Source organism: Sprattus sprattus (genome assembly GCF_963457725.1).
Source record: "Sprattus sprattus genome assembly, chromosome: 5".
Taxonomy (NCBI): domain Eukaryota; kingdom Metazoa; phylum Chordata; class Actinopteri; order Clupeiformes; family Clupeidae; genus Sprattus; species Sprattus sprattus.
Genome location: NC_137924.1, coordinates 13266130 through 13286667, shown reverse-complemented (window position 1 = coordinate 13286667; position 20538 = coordinate 13266130). Strand labels below are relative to the sequence as shown.

The 20538-nt window shown below is 42.8% G+C and overlaps 1 protein-coding gene across 1 annotated transcript; it reads left to right on the top strand.

Moving 5' to 3' along the window:
• The first annotated feature begins 1154 nt into the window (after window positions 1–1154).
• Window positions 1155–19470, top strand: ttc21b (tetratricopeptide repeat domain 21B). Its single transcript, XM_080838660.1, has 29 exons — window positions 1155–1323; window positions 1721–1850; window positions 1954–2064; window positions 2164–2330; window positions 2568–2690; window positions 2908–3065; window positions 4489–4573; window positions 5094–5192; window positions 5404–5596; window positions 7216–7313; window positions 8018–8218; window positions 8604–8733; window positions 9093–9250; window positions 9608–9829; window positions 10092–10330; window positions 10957–11029; window positions 11293–11403; window positions 11509–11647; window positions 12057–12163; window positions 12403–12591; window positions 12889–12999; window positions 13156–13237; window positions 13395–13545; window positions 13983–14144; window positions 14405–14600; window positions 18296–18520; window positions 18838–18958; window positions 19171–19238; window positions 19331–19470. The coding sequence occupies exons 1-29, from the start codon at window positions 1291–1293 to the stop codon at window positions 19406–19408; spliced, it is 3960 nt and encodes a 1319-aa protein (XP_080694786.1). The 5' UTR covers window positions 1155–1290; the 3' UTR covers window positions 19409–19470.
• The last annotated feature ends 1068 nt before the right edge of the window (window positions 19471–20538 follow it).

Here is a 20538-nt window from a genome sequence, read left to right as displayed (position 1 = left end):
TCGGGAATGATGTGTCTTTCTCTCCCAACTTGCTCAATAATGGCTCCATAGGACTACCTGAGGTTAAAAAAAATGGTAAGGGAAGCATGAGTCCAGATCAGACTGAAACACCATCTAGTGCGGACTTCAAACGATACGCCTACTTGGCCTCTGAGCGCATCTGCTCAAAGTAAGGCAAAAGCACCATCTAGTGTCAAAGCCAGGTGTTGTTTCAACATTTAATCAGAAAGAATTGAGGCGGAGCGAGCGCCGCAAACATACAGCCACTTCCGTGTTTGCAAGTGGGGCGGGTGGATCATCCCGCTGTATGCAGACCAGAGAAAGCCCTTGCCCCATCGAATTCAATGGGAGACTTGTGGGATTTACCAAAACATACCCCATTATGTAGCTTTGTAATGATTAAGGACTTTTGGAGCCATCTATCATAATCCACAAGTAGTTGTGATAATTTTGAGCCTAAGATTGTCGGTTGTCTAGTGAGTTGATTTGCAGAAAATTAACTTTATTTCAGACCAAGTACTAGGCTATGCAGTGCTATGGCAGGCTGCTAGACAGCTAAACTAGCAAAAGTAACATTTTAATGTATAACGGTCGTTTAAATGACTACCTAACTATCCAGAAAAACTGGTGTCAGATAAAGCCAGAGATAGACAACGTAGGATACACAGCTCCATTATTTCAGTTAATATGCCTAGATAATACTGCTCAAGTAAACTACACAAATAGGCTATATAGGTGAAAATTGTTCAAACAAAGTAGCCTACTGGAGTAGGCCTAATTGCCTTTAAAAATACTTAAAGTAAATTTTCTTTTTAATGTCCTTGCATTAACACAACCAAATGACAACCAATTTACTGAATGTAGCCTACTTACTTTTATAACCTGTAGAATGCAAAGTTGACAGAATATGCTACAAAGCTATATAGAAATGCCTATAGAAACATGATTAGATCGACAAAAGGACAGCCATCGTCCTTGTCATTATTTTTGTTTAACACCCCTGCAAAACAGCATGGCAGTTTTGTGACACAGCTCTGTCAGCGTGTAGCGTGGTATGTGTGTGTGTGTGTGTGTGTGTGAGAGCGACTTGACACACTCGTTTCATTCCTGACCTTACAAAAATGGCGTCGGTTGTTTGGTTGCTAAGACGCTCTGTCGTGTAATCAAGATGGCGCAAAATACGTGATTGTATTACGCGTCAGCTGTTGTTGCCTTGTTGCATCCTCAACAATTATGTTAGCTACATTATTTCAATTTAACTGTTCTTAGTATAGCTATTTGATTGGAACCATGACCGACATACAGGATGAAGAAACAGCCCTGGTAAGTAGCAGGCGGCTACAGTAGCTGCAAGCTATGTCATCGTCTGATTTATCTTCTATGAAGCTTAGTGCCTCTTTTAGAAAGTTTGAAGTTGCATCTGTACACTTTTTTAGAATATAACGTTGTCAGCTGTCTAGAAAATGATTGGTGGGGTCTGCATGCGTGCATTTTCAAACCGTTAGCGCTCGAAGATGACCTGTCGAAATATTACAGTCTTCTCTTCAAGCAGCCTACTTATGCTATCATTTTACTTTTAGGCATACGTATATGGTTTAATAACATTACTGAATTGTAAAGAGGCGTCCATAAGATACCGTTAAGGGTAGAACGTTAGCCATCTGACAACACTTCGGATACTGCGCTTGTATTTATTTGCATTTACGCTTGTGTTTTCCAGGCCTCAATTCTGTATTATTGCCAGGAAAAGTATTCAAATAATGTAATTGGAGTTGCAAGTGAAGCTCAGACGAAATTTAGTGGCAATCCCATATTTGCTTTTTTCCATGCCTATGGTATTCTTCTGCAAGGTAAGCTGCCATCTAAAAGGAATTCAACAAAAGTAAATGAACAACACTACGGTTGTGTGTTGTGTCTATACTACACTAAACATGAATATATTCTATATTGTAGACCAAGTCCAAGATGCCATCCAGGAATTTGAGCAAATAAGTGACAAACGTGATGTATCTCTCTGCTCCGTCATGGCACTTGTGTATGCTCACAAGAAGAAACCAAATCCAGGTAGGTGCACTACTGTTATCATTTTATATTAGTTTTTTGGAGAACGTTTGGATTTTCTTTAATGGTTGCATCTTTCTATTGTCGTGTATTTCTCGTCAGATCAAGATGTTATCCAGGAGTTTGACTCAAGAGTTAAGGAGGATCGCAAGAGTGCAAGCCCAAAGGCTTTGTACAATGCAGCGATGTTCCTCTGGCTTTTGGGTCGGAACGATAAAGCAAGGGAATACATTGATAGAATGATAAAGATATCCAATGGTTCTAAAGAGGTATGTCTGTCAAATAAGTCCGTTACCTATGTCATGGCATGAAAGGTAAAGTGAATGATATCATATGAAGAAAAAAAAACCTATTCATAATAATTACCTTAATACCAGATGGCACTGAAACTTGGCAAGCATAATTCCTTTTACTGAGAATAGGGCATTGCTTTATCAATATATTATTGATTCCAAAAACGGATGAAAGAGCACTTATTTTTAATGGGATCTATGTCTGTTGTCAAGGGAATTATCCTAAAAGGATGGATAGACCTCACATCTGATAAGGACGCTTATGCCAAGAAGTCTGGGAAGTACTTTGATGAGGGCTTGAAAGAGAATGGCAGTATTCTGGCTCTGATGGGAAAGGTGAGTAGCAGGCTCAAAGTCTAGCCTACAAGGAGTATGTGCTAGATTTTCCGGAGTCATCAAACAAAGAGTTGGTCAGGCCACCCACATTAAAAAAACTTCTCTTTTGTTGTCACCACATTTGCTCAATGGCCCTTTACATTGAATTTTAAAATGCCTAATTAGACATTATTGTATTTCTGAATCTCAGTTGTATGGTTTTATTTTCTCTTTTTAGGTTCAGTACTATGAGTTTCGCCAAAACTACTCAGGCGCCTTAGAGATGGTCAGCCACGTCATTGTGAGTTTCCCTGGCTTCCTTCCAGCTTTTGTGAAGAAGATGCAGCTGTTTCTGACCTTGCAGAATTGGGAGCAGACTATTGATGAAGCTCAGAGGTACTTTTTGACATTAACCCTGAAGATACAGACTGAGAGATGTCTTTTCTTTAAGCTTACTGTGTATGTTACTGTATCAACCACCATAGGACTGAATGATCCGTACGGCTAGATCATACCGCATTTAACCAGTGCAAGATCTTAATCATTACTGAACTGGTTTTGTCTTGCTGCCATAACTAGGAAATGAAAAAGAAAAGGCTACAGTGGTTACAGTGGCTGCAGCGGTAGCTACACAAAGCACACAGTATCCATACTATTGAGTGACTATGTAGGATTTATAAGTCATGTGAAGATTTTAGGAAAGTGAACAGTTTTTGTTTGCCACTGTCCTTCCTCAAATTGATAGGCTGACAACACACACTGAAAAAGGAAGTCAGATAGGGCAACAAATCATTGACTAGCCATGTCATTAAGTCACACAGAGTACGGTTACCATACTGATGGACCAAAGCTGGGTACGATTTGCAGTCATTCCGTTCAAAACCCTCTCATCATTGAAATGCGGTTGGCAGCCTCTCTTACTTTTCAGCACCATTCAGGCCTGTTATAGAGAGGTGGCCTAAGCCTGAGAGACATTCTGACAGATGTGCACACTTTTAGCGTTTGTTTCTCATGCTTTTGTTATCCTCATGAGATGTTGACCTTTACTTATTTCTGCACATTAGAAGAGAGGATCAAAAAGTGTGTTTGTGTGTTTGGGGCGAGGTACTGATCACAAAAGCAAACGCGGGCATACCCTTGCGAAAGTGAGGCATCATTCAAGTGCAAATGAACATCAACTGCAGTGCCACTGAGCCTGTGTAGACTGAGTGAGTCATTGTTCTTCAAAGCTCTCCAGGCGAGACCCTGGCCAAGCCTAGCCAGCATAAAGAGCCTTTGAATCCCAGTGCTGGAGGCACACGGATCCCAGGATGCAGCTCGTTGAGCACCGGTAGCTGGATAGAAAAAAAAAAGGAGGAGGGATCAGGTGGATTCACTGTGTGATCAGCCTGCAAGCACTTTCTCAGTACCTGACCATGAAATTAATGAATGAATGGATGGATGGATGGAGGGAAATATGGATGTGGGAAGGGTGATCTGACCTGGTAACACTAGGATGTATATCCTTCCTTCTAATCTCCATCGTGTATACGTCTCTGACGATATTCATGAAGTACAATAATCCTTTGTTTTCAAAGATCTGAGCTTCATCAAAAATATAATGGCACGGCTTCAAAATACATAAATAACCTTAAGTTGTAAGACCTCTGAAAATCAGTTATTCAGCATCCGTTATTCCTTACAGTTTAACTTGCTCCGGCATTCATACTCCAATACTGTTTTTTTTTTTTTTTTATCTTTAGGTCTTTCACAATCCCACTGAAATCCTATCACCATTTGGCCTTCACTACCATCCTGCTTGTGTCTTTGTCAATTACAGGCTTTTGCAAAGGGACAAAGACAACCTGGAGGCCCTGAGAATGCTGGCACTTCATTCCCTGTGCAGAGAGGGAGACATCAGTGAGGCAAGAAAGACACCTACAGGCCAATCAACTCCCACAACCTGATCAGCTCTTTATTAAGCTTGGTTTAAAAACTCTCTATGGGACTACTTTGTTTCATGATGTAGTCTGAGCTCCGAAGAATATTTATTGTCTTCAGTTTGGCACTCTTTGGGATTTACATTCCCAGAGCAATCATGTATGTTGTTCTTTGTTATATCACTGCTGACACTGTTCTGTTGCTTACGCAAGTGTTAAGTAAGATCTGTTATATATAGACAAATGTGCATCTATGTTGATATATGCCTCAAGCTTTCAAAAGCAGAAAGATCTGAAACATCACGAGAAGTGATATTAAATTACTTAGAACTAGAACCCCGTCAAGAGCTCTTTCAACAGTCAACAAAACCATAACTGTTAAATATGAACAAGAGACTATTTAGCGTCTAGTGGGGCTCTAGATTTGACATGCTGACTGTAAGAAAGGAACATTTTCCACTCTTTCTGTCACACTTTCACTCTGCACCTTCTCTCCGCTCCACAGACAGTAAATCACCTCTCAAAACTGGTCCATAACCTGGACATCCAGGAGCCTCATAACCCAGAGCTTTACTACAGGATGTCTCTTGCCTTCACCCGACTGGTAGGATTTATCAGCTTTTGTCACTTGACACCCCCTCTCGTAATTATGTTGAAATTTCAGACCCCCCCCACCCCACCCCCCCATCACTGCTCAGTCACAAGCCCTGTCTGAATATGTGGCCTGCAACAGTCAATATACAGGCAAAGCAACTGTACCGATTGGATGACTTTGATCTGTTTGTTTCTGTTTTTTATTTTTGTTTTGTCTATAGTGTGGAAGAGCTGAGCCGATCCTCCAGCAGACAACCTCTATGGTGGAGCGGGCTTTCTCCCATGCACCCAGGGACTCCGACCTTGCTACGGAGATGGGCTATCAGCTAGTCCTGCAGGGTCGCATAAAGGAGGCCATGAAGTGGTACAAGACGGCCATGACGCTGGACGAGACCAGTGTGTCAGCTTTGATGGGTGAGGCCGGCTGGAGGTCCTCTAATCTTTGAGAACACGTGACCAGGCATTACAGTTAACCACCACACAATTTCAAAGAAGGTTGCCTAGGGTTGTTTTCCCTGAAGATCCCCTTTAACTGACCTCCCTCAACTCCCTCAACCCTCAGGCAATGATTTTACAGACCCGGAAATTTACAGCCTTGTTCAAGCATCCTTTAGAAGTACATAGAACCATGTGACGACAAAATGAAACAGATATTCTGTGTAGACAACTAGACATGTAAACTAGATTTAAGAGGCAGTTGGTTTTAAGAGGATGCCAGTGACATAGAAGAAAGTCTAAATGACTTGCTGCCATTGCATGATGTTCTTTGACCTTTCCGTAAGTCACATTAGATTGTCTATTATTAATCTGAACCTTAACCTGTTCGCCTTAAAGGGAAACAGTAGAAAATTACTGTTTCTACAGTTCCTGTAGTTTCAGTTACTGTTTTTACAATCATTTTCTAGAGCTTCTTTACAGTTACTGAGGTAAACAGACTGGTCCATCTATTTGGGGATCCTTTCCATGTAGTCAGACACTTATAAATACATTGTGCAGTTTACTTTGGTGCAGATGCTTTCTCCGTATGATTACACTGTAGAGCCATTTTGCAGTTGCTGGTCATAGCGTTCTAACTCAATAGCGGACGATTTAAATAATTTATGTCCCTAGTAAAAATGTGGACCTCGAAAGATTGGAAAGCAAATCACAGGTAAAAAAAATCCATTCATCCCTGGACGGAAAATCTGTGTTTTGACAGAATAATTTTTAATGGTTAAATGAAAAGCAAGGGTCAAACTCAGGTTGACTAAGAAATAAACACAGAAATGGATGTCATTTCTTGATTTGATGCAGCTCAGTTGTCTGTTAACATTTTCATTTTAGAAAATCTTTAGACAACCTTTTTTTTCCGGGAGGGCAAAAAGAGCCTTTTAGAGTGAAATAATCTGTTTAAAGACTTTGGAACAGCCATATGGATTTGCTAGTCAGCATAATTCTTAAACCAGGGAGAACAATACATAAATGAATGAATGAATGAATGAATGAATGAAGTCTACTATCTCAGAGCAGTGACCTACAGGAAGAAGAGGAAGTCCTGGCAGGTCTCTCCCTCTCATCCTGAACCTGTTCTGTGTTCCCCTGTCCGGTTCTATGTTCCCCTGTCCTGTTCTGTGTTCCCCTGTCCGGTTCTATGTATGTTCCCCTGTCCTGTTCTGTGTTCCCCTGTCCGGTTCTATGTTCCCCTGTCCTGTTCTGTGTTCCCCTGTCCGGTTCTATGTTCCCCTGTCCTGTTCTGTGTTCCCCTGTCCCTATCTGTGTTCCCCGGTCCGGTTCTATGTTCCCCTGTCCGGTTCTGTTTTCCCCTGTCCTGTTCTGTGTTCCCCTGTCCGGTTCTATGCTCCCCTGTCCTGTTCTGTGTTCCCCTGTCCCTATCTGTGTTCCCCGGTCCGGTTCTATGTTCCCCTGTCCGGTTCTATGTTCCCCTGTCCTGTTCTGTGTTCCCCTGTTCTGTTCTGTGTTCCCCTGTTCTGTTCTGTGTTCCCCTGTCCGGTTCTATGTTCCCCTGTCCGGTTCTGTGTTCCCCGGTCCTGTAGGTATTATTAAGTGTCAGCTCCTGGAGGGCCATCTGGATGACGCCGAGCAGCAGCTGGAGTTCCTCACTGAGATCCAGCAGTCCATTGGCAAATCAGGGGTGAGTGGGGGCGGGGAGAGGCGGGACAAGAGAGGGTCACCACCAGTGAGTGGAGTCAGAGATCCTTGTTTGTGTCTGGCTTCTTTCTCTCCAATTCTCTCCCGTATTTTGTCATCTCTCTCTCTCTTGTGGGAAGTTGCTTATTCATTTCAGATGTTTTTATAGTGAGGATGCATATCATTTGTTTCATAAGCTTAGCGAATATGAGGAGTGGCTCGGTGTATCCAGTGGGTTGTGGATGAAAAGGAGACGTCTGTGTTGAGTAATAACCATTATTTGTGAGAGCCAAGTGCCTAGTTATGGCACCAGCTAGGGTTAGTCATGGGATGAAAAACCTGCTTTCTTGGAAGACGATGTATTGCCAATCTTTGCTTATTCCTTTCTTGGTCAATCTGCCTCTGTTGAAGTGTGTTTTAGCAATTTCCACCCACTCAGTTGTAAACTTCCTTAGAGCTGTACTTTGGGATTTGGAGCTCAAGAGCTTTGTAGGTCCCTCCATTAAAGTTTTTGGCTATGAGGCATTTTCACTAAAGCAGGCAGTAATAGGTGAGGGTGGATAAGTAGATAAAGGACTATATGCTGGATAGGAATGTGCCTATTCTTGAATAAAACTCAGCTATCAGGTCCTCATTCATTCATTCATTCATTCATTTCTAACATTCATCTATGTATTCGTTTAATATTCCTCTCTCCTTTTCTCTTAGGAGCTATTGTATCTGCGTGCCGTGCTGGCCGTGAAGCGCCGGAAGCCCCAGGACGAGGTGACCAACCTGCTGAACGATGCGGTGGATACCCACTTCTCCACCCTGCAGGGGCTGCCGCTCGGAGTGGAGTACTTCCAGCGCCTCAACCCCGACCTGCTCCTGGAGATTGCTGCTGAGTACCTGGCACTCTGTCCTGCTAAGGTCAGCACTCCGACAACGACAGTGTCTCTCTCTACCTTCAAGAAGCTCTTGAAGACCCAACTCTTCAGAGCGCACCTCCCTTCCCTAACTGGCACCTTGGCTTAACTTGCACTTAAGCAGTGACGGTCCCGCACTTCTTTTTCTTTCCATGTTGTTCTCTATTTCTTGAAAATTGTCTGTAATGATAGGTGTTGTTTCAACCGTATTATTCCATTCCCATCTTATATCATCCCGTGGTCCCTCAGACAACATCTCCTGTCAGTCATAGTACGCTTTCAGCTTCCTGGGATAAGCATTTAAACTGCTCCTTCATTGTCTGTAATGATAGGTGTTGTTTCAACCGTATTGTTCCATCCCCATCTTATATCATCCCGTTGCCCCTCAGCCTCCAGTCCAGGGGCAGCCTCCAGCACCACAGCTTCAGCACTGCGCTTCCGTCCTCGACACGGTGGTAAAGATCGTCCCTGGCCTCCTCCAGGCCTTATATCTCATGGCCAAGGTCAGGTTTCTGTCAGGTGAGTGGCACAATGTGGGATGCTCTTGCATGTTGTCCTGCCCAAATACAATGGGGTTTCAGTATTTTCACATTTGACGGCAAAACTGTAAGTCTGAGAGAGCTCTAGGTGGCATTCCAGCTTTAGTTCTTCTGTATTCACTGGTGTATGTCTTTTAAATATCATTTGGAGATGCTTTAATCCAAAGCCCATAGTCCTGCCATGACGGTACACATTTGATCTTTGCTTAGCACCTGACTTTAGCATTTATAGTACCACACTTAGCCGTCATGCCACTGTAGGTAACATTGTTTTAGTGTGGGTTTTTTCCAAGTTGCCTTTCTAGTGAAGTTCTGCTGGGTAATGATGGTTTTGTGCAGGTGACATTGAGGCGGCTCAGAGCAGTCTTCAGCACTGTCTGGAGCTCAGCCCTTCTCACGCCGAGGCCCATCTCCTCATGGCCCAGATCCACCTCCTGCATGGCAGCTTCAAGCTTTCCTCCCAGTCTCTGGAGCTCTGCCTCAGCCACAACTTTGAGGTGAGGACTCATTCTACTCTTGTGTTTTTCTCAGCCTGTCTGTCTATCTATGCCTGTCAGACTGATCTAAACTGACCTGCTGTCTGTCCGACTGACCTAACTACACACCTAACAGGCTACTTTAAAATACGAGATTGAATTAATCCGCACTGCATTGTTGTTGTTTGTCTTTACATTTAGTTTTTTTTGTACTTGTGCTATACAAAAAAGCTAGTCTTTCTCAGCCATCTGCTGTTAATCTCTCATAGTGTCCCTCTAGTTAGGATGGTAACAATACCCAAGACAACTAAGTTGCACCTAGGCATTCTCATTCTGTGACACTAATCCATATACCTCTAAACCTGTGGCCCTTCCCAGATCCGCGAGCACCCGATGTACCACCTGATCAAGGCCCAGGCCCAGAGGAAGCAGGGAGAGCTGCAGGAGGCCATTAAGACCCTGCAGATGGCCATGAGTCTGCCCGGCGTGCGGCGGGTGGGCTCCCACAAGGGCAAGGGCAGGAAGGTGGAGCTGGGCACGGCCGACTGCGTCTCCATCTTCCTGGAGCTGGCCGAGGCCCTCTGGGTGAACGGGGAGCAGGTGAGCCAGCAGCCAGGGTTAAATGAAGGTCAAGCCATGTGCTTACACATGCAGTGCTGTGACATAATGGGATGGGTGAACTGCAGTCTGTCTAATTAGCTCAGCTTTAAATTTGACCAGATGCAGTTCTCAGTTGTGAGGTGTCTGTTTAATCTTCAAGTGGTATTTGCTCAGGAAGTTGTTGATTTCTAGTCTGTAAGTATTTGGTCATTGCAGGTTTGTTTGGTCTAAAACTGAATGTTTGATGATTTTTCCCCGTCAGCATGAGGCTGCCAAAGTGATGCAGGACACCATCAACGAGTTCACAGGCACCCCAGAGGAGCTGAGAGTCACCATAGCCAATGCCGACCTGGCACTGCTGCGCGGTGACACGGAGCTGGCACTGAGCATGCTCAGAAACATCACCCCCGAGCAGCCCTACTACATCCAGGCCAAAGAGAAAATGGCGGAAATCTACCTGAACCACAGAAAAGAGAAACGTCTGTACGTCAGCTGCTACAGGTGAGAGGAACTAGGCTGAAAATTACTGTTACTGTTTTCTAAAATGTATTTGTGCCTTAAAAATAGGCACAGACTCAGCACTGCATAATCAGAGGCATGATTCAAAGGCCCATCATTATTTTAGTATCTACAGTAGTCTACATAGTGTGACAAAATTAACCCCATAGTTACCAACCTTTTCTCATATATTGGGACTATATCTGGAATATAATTCAGGTGTGCACCTTTAACTCGGCCCACTCATGGTGTTGTGTGGAGTATCTTGAGACACATAACCCCCAATTAAGCTCTGCCCATCTGGGCCCACTTCAGCTAATTTCCGCACTTCGCGGGACTTCCGCTACACCATGCCGTTTCACAAGAGCCCGATGGAATTTGCGACTTGTCCAGACGGCCTCTGCTGCTCCTCAAGTGGGCTTATTTAGTTGTCATCACGTAGCCTCCAGGTTCCCTCCTTACGTGCCTTCGTGCTTGTGTTGACGAGCAGGGGGAGCACAGTTGCGCCATGCACAAAGCCCCATACAAAGGTTGAACTTAGGCACTGTTAAAGGCACAAGTAAGTGCAGGTCGGATAACAATTAAAGTGTTTGATGTGGGTGTTTTAATATGTTCCTTCTTCAAAACAGAGAATTGGTGGAGAAAATGCCCAGCCCCCATACATATCTTTTACTGGGTGATGCCTATATGGACATTCAAGAGGTAATACTACTGTACATTTGGTTGTGATGTTTTTGCTAGAATATGTGAATCACGTCTTAACCGAGACAAGCAAGGCTAAAACGGACTTACTTTTTTGCATGAATTTGCATTTTTGCATTGCACGCTACAAGTAGTTTATATAGCATGTTTGTTTTGCAAATATTTGTTCAATAATGTAAACAGCACATATTCGGCTTCCATCCTGCTTCTGATGACTCACTTAGTCTGGGGAATATGTGAATCTAAATACGTGTTCCTTGCAGCCAGAGAAGGCCATAGAGGTGTACGAGCTGGCTCTGAAAAAGAACCCCAAAGACGGTGCTCTGGCCAGCAAGATTGGGAAAGCTCTTGTCAAGACTCACAATTATGCAAAGGTTTGCACCGGTCCAAACCAATGCTTGGTAAAGACTTCATATAACCAGCTCGCGCACTTGAATGTGTGGACACCTAATTAGAGCCCGCTATCTGGTGATTTATAGGCAATAAACTATTACGAGGCGGCCCTGCGGAGTGGGCAGCAGAACTTCCTGCGCTACGACCTGGCAGAGCTCCTGCTGAAGCTGAGGCAGTATGAGCGCTGTGAGAAAGTCCTGCATGAGGCCCTCACTCATGATGCTGGTGGGTTTGCCCCTTCACGTGCAGTGCCGTGTCATGTCATGCGTTTGAAATAGCATGTTTAGATTTGGCTGTGTTAGAATGTTAGCATCTTGTATTCATGGCATCCCAGGAGGTACTGTGTTTCACAAACTAATATGCTGTTTAGAGTACATTTGAACTTGGATAAGATACTCATTTCATTGGAATTTATGAAGATAATTTATGCTCTGTTTTTGTAAATACATTTGTAACAAAATTGTTTTAGCAGGTTAAATTCACTAATTACCTGCATTATTGGCTCCAGTTTTGTGTTTCCAGCATACCTCATTAAAGTAGTTGTTTCCTGTCTTTGGATAATTAGATTTTCAGTATATATTTTTTCAACATTTTGGTAATTTCATTTCTGTGTTTTATTTGGTCTCTAATGCAGTAAATGAGCTGTCAGCGCTCTCAGAGGATTGTCGGTATCTGGTGTTGCTGGCCAAGGTCCAGAGCAAGGTTGCCAAAAATAATGAAGCCATTCTGTCCCTCACAAGGGTGGGTATTTTCACTTCAGGTTGTGTTTTCGAATATGAGACCTGTCTGTCAATTTTACTCTCCCCCCCACACACAAAACTCAGTCCTGCTACTATCTTGCCTCGCTTGGTCCATCGAGTCACACTTATCCTTGGCGTTTGCCAAGGTCGAACCTAGGTTTCTGTCTGACCTCCCTGTGGTGGAGTCTAAAAAAGAAGAACGCCGTGATCCATGATGTTTGCCGTTGTCTCCTTGCTCAGGCTCGAGATGTCCAGGCCAAAGTGCTGAAGCGGGTGCAGCTGGAGCAGCCGGATGCCGTGCCCCTGCAGAAGCAGCTCGCCGCGGAGATCTGCGCCGAAATCGGCAAGCACTACTCCAGCCAGAGGGGCTACGAGCGAGCTGTCAAGTTCTACAAAGAGGCCCTTGTTTATTGTGAGAGCGATAGCAAGGTCAGTGGGCCTGAATGAGTAGCTCACAGTGTGTCTTTCTGCAGCTGGATCACACAAAAGTCTCCTCTCTCTCTCTCACTTGCTTATTCTGTCTCTCCATTCTGCCTTCTCCTCACAGGGGCCTGTGTTTGTCCACTCTTACTACTACACCGTTTTAAATGAGTTTATCTTCAGAAACATCACAGCCCTTTTGCCCTTTTACGTCTGCGCAAACTTTGATACTCACATTTAATTCAGATACATAAAAAACTTCCAAAATGTCACTGATATCCTGAAAACTGACCTTCTCGCTGAAAGGTGATGCTGGAGCTGGCTCGCTTGTACCTGACTCTGGATGATTTGGAGGCCTGTCAGCAGCAATGCAGTGTGTTACTGAAGAGCGACCAAGTCAACGAATCTGCCACTCTGGTCAGTTCTTCAGCCTCCATTTGTACAATCATGTGCTTTAGTAATACACTTACGTTCAATATTAAAATGTTTAATAGATATTTAAATGTTTAATACACTTATAGTCCTATGAGTATAGTGGGGGATTGCAGTGAAAATGTGATTTCCTCTCTGTAGATGATGGCAGATCTGATGTTCAGGAAGCAGGACTACGACCAGGCCATTTTTCACTTTCAGCAGCTTCTCGAGCGCAAACCTGGTATGATATGGGTCACGTTCCCTTCCGTTTTTATGAGCATGTTGAATTTCCCCTTTTCAAAATCATGGAAATGCTGTAAACGGAGATGGAAACTCAAACATGCACAGTAAATATTGGTGGTTGGCCCATAATTTCTTTTGCATATGTTCTCTGCAAGACAACTACCCGACACTGTCACGTCTGATCGACCTGCTGAGACGAGCAGGGAAGCTGGACGAAGTTCCCCGCTTTCTGGACATGGCTGAGAAGCACTCCCCCAGGGCCAAGTTTGACTCTGGGTTTAACTACTGTAAAGGACTTTACCTGTGGTAAGTTTGATGGCATTTTAAGTCTTCTTTTGGATTTCAGCAACAGATTCTTACAAGACCTGTAGAGGTCATAAACCGTCCCCTAGGTAAGGTCACTTACAGAGCGTCATCTGATAGTAAGCACATGATGTTCCACAAACATGGTGATGAACATGAGTGGGACCAACTATCCTAGTGTCTCTTCAGAAGATGGAAGGACTTTGACAACAGACCTAATAACTTAATCAAGTGGAGAGACATGTAATCATCCATGTGTTTATTTGAGTTTTTGTTTATGGCCTTCAAAAGATGAATTGTTGTGGTAAAGCTCTTAACTTATCTCGCGTATTTGCCTATGTACCTCTTACGTGTCTACAGAACTCCTTACAAGCCCTTGAACTAGAAAAATAAAAAAAGAAGCAACATATTTTAACGCAGTTTTCTATTTTGTACATAAGGTATACAGGTGAACCCAATGACGGGCTACGGCACTTCAACAAGGCAAGAAAGGACAATGAATGGGGTCAGAATGCAGTGTACAACATGATCGAGATCTGCTTGAACCCTGACAATGAAACTGTCGGTGGAGAGGTGTTTGAGAACCTTGATGGTGACATTGGGTGGGTTTTCCCATTCAAACACACTCACGCTGTATTTAAAGCATAAGCTGTTTTAGGCTACCTTTTTTAGTGTGGCTTGTCTGCGATTCTCTGTTCAGAACTGCGGCCTGCCTTTGAGTTACCTTATGTTTGTTTTTTGTCATTTGAGCTTAAAGCTACAGTGCAGGGGCATGGGAAATGTCAGGTCTTTGAAGGGAATGTGTTTTTTTTTTTTTCTCACTCTACTTTTCTTCTTTCTCCTCATTCCCCCTTTCTTTCAGGAACTCCACCGAGAAGCAGGAGTCGGAGCAGCTGGCGGTGCGAACTGCCGAGAAGCTGCTGAAGGAGCTCAGGCCACAGACGGCCGAGGGCCACATCCAGCTGCGCATCCTGGAACACTACTGCTTCCTGGCCACCAAGCAGACTGCCAACGTGGAGCGGGCCCTGAGTGTGTTCACGGAGATCGCAAACAACGAGGTGAGCGTGCAACGCACGGCAGGTGGCAGGTAGGCGCCACACCCACACCCCTAGTGCAAATGGGACCTGCCCAAGGGATACTCTTTTATCACAGGCCTTGGGTTGACTTTGGCTGCACACAGTGTTTACATATGAATCCGGTGCTCAAACAGCTAGGCACCTTAAGTGAACGTGAGGAGGAAAAAAAGAGCCTTGCAACCTATTGTGATTATGTGTACGTATGTGTGTGTGTAGGAGACAGAGAGAGAGCAGTGCAAGTTTCCTTAGTGACATGTCATTATGCATTTGAGATTACTATGACGCATTGTGGAGATACGGAACTTTAGATGACCTTCTGATGTGGAGTACTTTTATGTGGTGCTGGCCTTCGTTTTAACATATAAATCTTTATAACAAGCACTGTTAAGTAGCCTGACGATGTCATACTCATAATTCTAGTCAGAATATGAGTCTGAGACCGGACTATTGGGCTGTGATTATGGGGCGTGTTTCAACAAACCAGGAAAGAAAATTCCTCTTCGCTGAATTGGATACCTAGAACCAATCAGAGCAACGTAGTATTTCCATCTGATAGATTAAACTTTTACCTGATCCCGTAGGAAGGACGGCAAAAACATCTTTTCAATCGACAAATGCCTTGATCGCGTTTCTCTGTTCCTCTTTCAAAATTAATTAAATTAATCACGTTACTTAATTAGCACTCAAGGCTAGAAGCTACCATTCGTTTGAATGTTTTTTTTTTCTACGCGTTAGCATAACCTATCAATAAGGCTCTAGAGTGCTTCAGTTAAGACCTATAATCCTGGGCAACACTCGTTTTGCGTATACACAACTAACCGAGTCAATGTAGACATATAAAAGTCGTGTAGATAGCTTAAATCATATAAAATATGTCCCACTAAGCTTCCGAGACGGCGCCATCTTTGTTCGATGTATACCGGTATTCTATCTATATCTGTCCATCAACGTATAAAGCCCGCCCTTACAATTTGAATGGTCAGATCACTTTTCGGGGCCGTTTAAACCCTCCCAACTAACTCGACTCCAGACTGAATCTCCCAGAACAAAAATTTTGTGGGCGGAGTTCAGGCTGGTATCCAGGCTAACTGTTAAGCATAGATATCTTAGATAAAGGCTAGATGGCTCTTGAATGTCCGCACAGGAGGCCATTTTGAGGACAGTATAGCTTCCGGTAGGGATCAGTAGGGATCAGTGGTACGTTAACGTCAGTGATCTTCACAATCGTTTACACTTTTATCTCGCGGAAATTTTGACGGATTTACAAATGACTTGATTTACAATCGTCATTAACTTGGTAATAATTCTTGGTAATAATTCTGGATGCTTGAACTGGATGCTTGAACATGTTGAAATGTGCAGCTTAATTGTGTATCACGGCTATTCTGTGTATCAGTCATTTTACATCAATTGGCGAGTAATTGTTCTTTCTTTTCAATATAACTTAAGTTGCACATAATAAAACTGAAGTTGCACATGATTTCCAATCGGGTTGGTTTGTTAAACATCTTACATTATGATTTCGACAGGAAATTGCTGACTTTATTGCCAATGAAGATGTCAGAATTTTGTGCAATCTGCTCTATTGAACACTCCCTTGAAACGAGACCTGTTAGAGACCTGTCAATGTTATTTTCATATGAAAACCCATGTTTATAATTCTTCATACAGTGCCACTTGAAAGTATGTGAACCCCTTGAGCACTTAGAGTTTTCTGTTGTTTTAGCATGATTTTTCATTTTTTTTCATCACCAATTTTCCATAGATGAAATGTCAGGTTTATGTTTATCATTTGCATGTACTTGTTTGGAGGGAATTGTTTGAGTAGCCAAAAAACTACATGAAACATGGAATTAGTCCATTTCAAAAGTAAGTGAACCCCCAGCTAATTGGTAAAGTCAAGCAGGTAACAGATTCGGTGAAACTTATTTGGGTGCTTAATTAGTCAATTAAGCAAACCGATCAACTGAGACATCCTTAGGGAAAGGTTTGGGCAACACAGATTAAAAGAGAGAGGAAACCAACCAAACTACTGTAGTGCCAAGGTGTACCCACACATATCCACCATGCCGAGAGGAAACGAGATATCCGAGAACATCAGGAAGAAGGTACTGACAGCCCATCAGTCTTGGGAAAGCTATAAGACCATCTCCAAAAGATTCCAGCTTCATCCATCCTTCCAAGACAAAGAATTTAGAAATGGAGGGCATTGAACATGACCGCATCTCTGCCTAGAAGTGGACGCCCATCAAGACCATCACCAAGAAGCACCAGAAGAAGAATAAATCAGGTAAAAGTCAACCCACACATCACCTCTAAAGAGTTTCGGACCTCTCTGGCAGCATCTGGGGTAAATGTACATGGGTCTACAATCAGACGGAAATTGAATGGACATGACATTCATGATCGGGTTGCTAGAAGGAAGCCTCTGCTCTCAAGAAAGAACAAAACTGCCCGTTTCAACTTTGCCTGAGAGCACTTGGATAAACCAAAGGCCTTCTGGAAGTCCCTTCTTTGGACAGATGAGTCCGAGATAGAATTATTTGGTCACGATCAAAACCAACAATTTTCGTCTGATTGTAGACCCATGTACATTTACCCCAGATGCTGCCAGAGAGGTCCGAAACTCTTTAGAGGTGATGTGTGGGTTGACTTTTACCTGATTTCTTCTTCTTCTGGTGCTTCTTGGTGATGGTCTTGATGGGCGTCCATTTCTAGGCAGAGATGCGGTCATGTTCAATGCCCTCCATTTCTAAATTCTTTGTCTTGGAGGGATAGATGAAGCTGGAATCTTTTGGAGATGGTCTTATAGCTTTCCCAAGACTGATGGGCTGTCAGTACCTTCTTCCTGATGTTCTCGGATATCTCGTTTCCTCTCGGCATGGTGGATATGTGTGGGTACACCTTGGCACTACAGTAGTTTGGTTGGTTTCCTCTCTCTTTTAATCTGTGTTGCCCAAACCTTTCCCTAAGGATGTCTCAGTTGATCGGTTTGCTTAATTGACTAATTAAGCACCCAAATAAGTTTCACCGAATCTGTTACCTGCTTGACTTTACCAGTTCAGCTGGGGGTTCACTTACTTTTGAAATAGACTAATTCCGTGTTTCATGTAGTTTTTTGGCTACTCAAACAATTCCCTCCAAACAAGTACATGCAAATGATAAACATAAACCTGACATTTCATCTATGGAAAATTGGTGATGAAAAAAAATGAAAAATCACGGTAAAACAACAGAAAACTCTTAGTGCTCAAGGGGTTCACATACTTTCAAGTGGCACTGTACGTATGTAGTGCCATAAGAAATATCTTACGTTTATAACAAACCAACCCGTTTGAAAATCGGTTGAAAATTGAGCAAGTTCTGGTTATTTAAAAAGTACCACTACCAACACAATGTTAAGGGGGAGTGAGCTATACCGTCCTCAAAATGGCCGAAATGTGCGGACATTCGACTCCGTCGGCCAGAAACGCAGGCAGGATATCTAGCCTTTAATATAGATATCTATGCTGTTAAGGGGATGGATTTGTGTGGTCTGACTAGTTTTCTAATCATTTCAGCCGTTCACTTACATTTCAATTATTAGATTAGATTAGATTATTTCAAGGTCCTTTATGAATAACTGCAGGCTTTTGTTCAAGTAAGGCTCATCACTATGTGCGTTATCTATTCTCCAGAAAGATCATGTCCCTGCGTTGTTGGCCATGGCTACGGCCTACATGATCCTCAAGCAGACCCCGCGAGCCCGTAACCAGCTGAAACGCATTGCCAAGATGAACTGGAACATTGTTGATGCTGATGAGTTTGAGAAGAGTTGGCTCTTGCTGGCTGATATTTACATCCAATCAGGCAAATATGACATGGCAGGAGAGCTGCTGAAAAGATGCTTACGTCATAATAAGGTGAGTTCAAACCAAGTGAACACCAGGTTATCAGAAGCATTCTACATATGCGGACACACAACTGATGTAAGGTTTTTGCACAACAAGCCAGAGAAGACTTATTCTGTACGCCTCGCCCCTTCTTATATACTTCTCAACCTTTGTTTTGAGGTAATCAGTGCATGCTTCAAGTTTAAGTAGTCTTAAAGAGGATCTTTAAAAATGACATCTTTTTGTGACAGAGATTTCTATTCTTATGTTGTTAATTCTGTTTGCCATCCTTGATTTGAACCTGACGATTGCATCATGTAATCTACATGTTTATGTTCTCATTGTAGTCCTGTTGCAAAGCATATGAATACATGGGATACATCATGGAGAAAGAGAAAGCCTTTAGAGACGCTGCCTTGAATTATGAAATGGCGTGGAAGTACGGCAATCAGACCAACCCAACTATTGGTATGCAATGGAAACACCATAGTATTGATGATGTAGAGGACTATGTCATTTGGATTTTCAACTTTAGTCATAAGTTATATTAGTTATAAAGCCATATATTAGGTTCAATTTAGGTAACATTGGAGAAAATGTATATGTACAACTGCCATCTAATGCTGTTTGCAATTATTGTCGTTGTGTAGTAATGGAGTGTGTCCACATTTATTTTCCAGGTTACAAACTTGCGTTCAACTACCTAAAAGCGAAGAGATATGTGGATGCAATAGATGTGTGTCATAAAGTAAGTTCATATGTGAGGTCAGAATTTAATTTGATCAGTTTATCTGAAATGAAATGTATTTCACTAATAATGATCATGTTTCTCTTTAATAGGTCTTAGATGCCCATCCAAATTATCCAAAGATAAGGAAGGACATCTTGGACAAAGCACGAGCTTCTCTAAGATCATAGGAGCCTGATTTCTGTGTGTGTGTGTGTGTGTGTGTGTGTGTGTGTGTGTGTGTGTGTGTGTGTGTGTGTGTGTGTGTGTGTGTGTGTGTGTGTGTGTGTCTGTGTCTGTGTGTGTGTGTGTGTGTGTGTGTGTGTGTGTATATGTGTGTGTGTGTGTGTGTGTGAGAGAGAGTGTGATTGTGAGTGTGACTGTGAGTGTGAGTGTGAGTGAGAGAGAGAAGGGGTGTGTAAAGGGGGATGTGTACATCTGTATTTGGATGCCCTTATGTTTGGAAAACCTGTCGAGAATTACCACCGGTTTGTATTACTGATAGTGCAATTTGTGACACAATCATGATTTAATGGATGCAGTGCATTTCATCATTAAAATTATGTTGAACATTTCAAATAGGCCTGCATTTTGTAAGACTTATTACTTATATTATATACCAACAATTATTGTCACTTTCCAGAGGCATATCTACTGGGGGAAAAGTATAAGAGTGAAGCTAGAAATTCCTCTAATAAATGTATCTACAGAGAACCATCAGTTTAAAAGAATGTTTGTATAAAAACTATTGTAGACATTCTTTTTGCATACACCTTCATAGTATATTTTGTGTCAAATTTTCTCTCACTTGAAGTGTACTATTTGTGTGCCCTTTGAACAAGAACAACTGCTGTGTTGAGCAGGACGCAAGAAAAAAAAAACTGGATTTGGCTTCGGCTTCCTTGAGTCCAATCAGGATAAAGTTGGTTAGAGTTTCTTTAGAAAGAAGAATGCCTCCCATTTTAATTAAAGAAGGCTCTTGAACTGTGACTCCAGAGTAACCCCCTCCACAAGGAAGTGGGGACTTTTGAAGATTTGGATGAGTGCACCTATTGTCATTTTTGAAGAGATCTCACAGCATTTGCATACTAGTCCGCACACCAATTCATAAAAATCAATATATGTTAACTCACAACCTGCACTGAGGAAAATGTTTAGCGTCCTGTTACAACCTTCGTTAAAACCGTTGTTTGATACGGTTACGAATTCATGAAGTGATCGTAGTGCGATAACAAGATTTGATGGCTTCAGAAGCAGTCCCATGCCTGAGAACTAACAAATCCCCGGTTGCAGTTGTCATATCACTAAGCTTTCCTTACCC

Excerpts from the sequence above, each read along its gene's own strand:
- ttc21b (XM_080838660.1), top strand. The coding sequence starts at position 1,291 with ATGACCGACATACAGGATGAAGAAACAGCCCTG. Across the intron at positions 5,597-7,215 it reads CAGTGTGTCAGCTTTGATGG|GTATTATTAAGTGTCAGCTC; the intron begins GTGAGGCCGGCT and ends CCGGTCCTGTAG. Across the intron at positions 11,404-11,508 it reads AGACTCACAATTATGCAAAG|GCAATAAACTATTACGAGGC; the intron begins GTTTGCACCGGT and ends GGTGATTTATAG.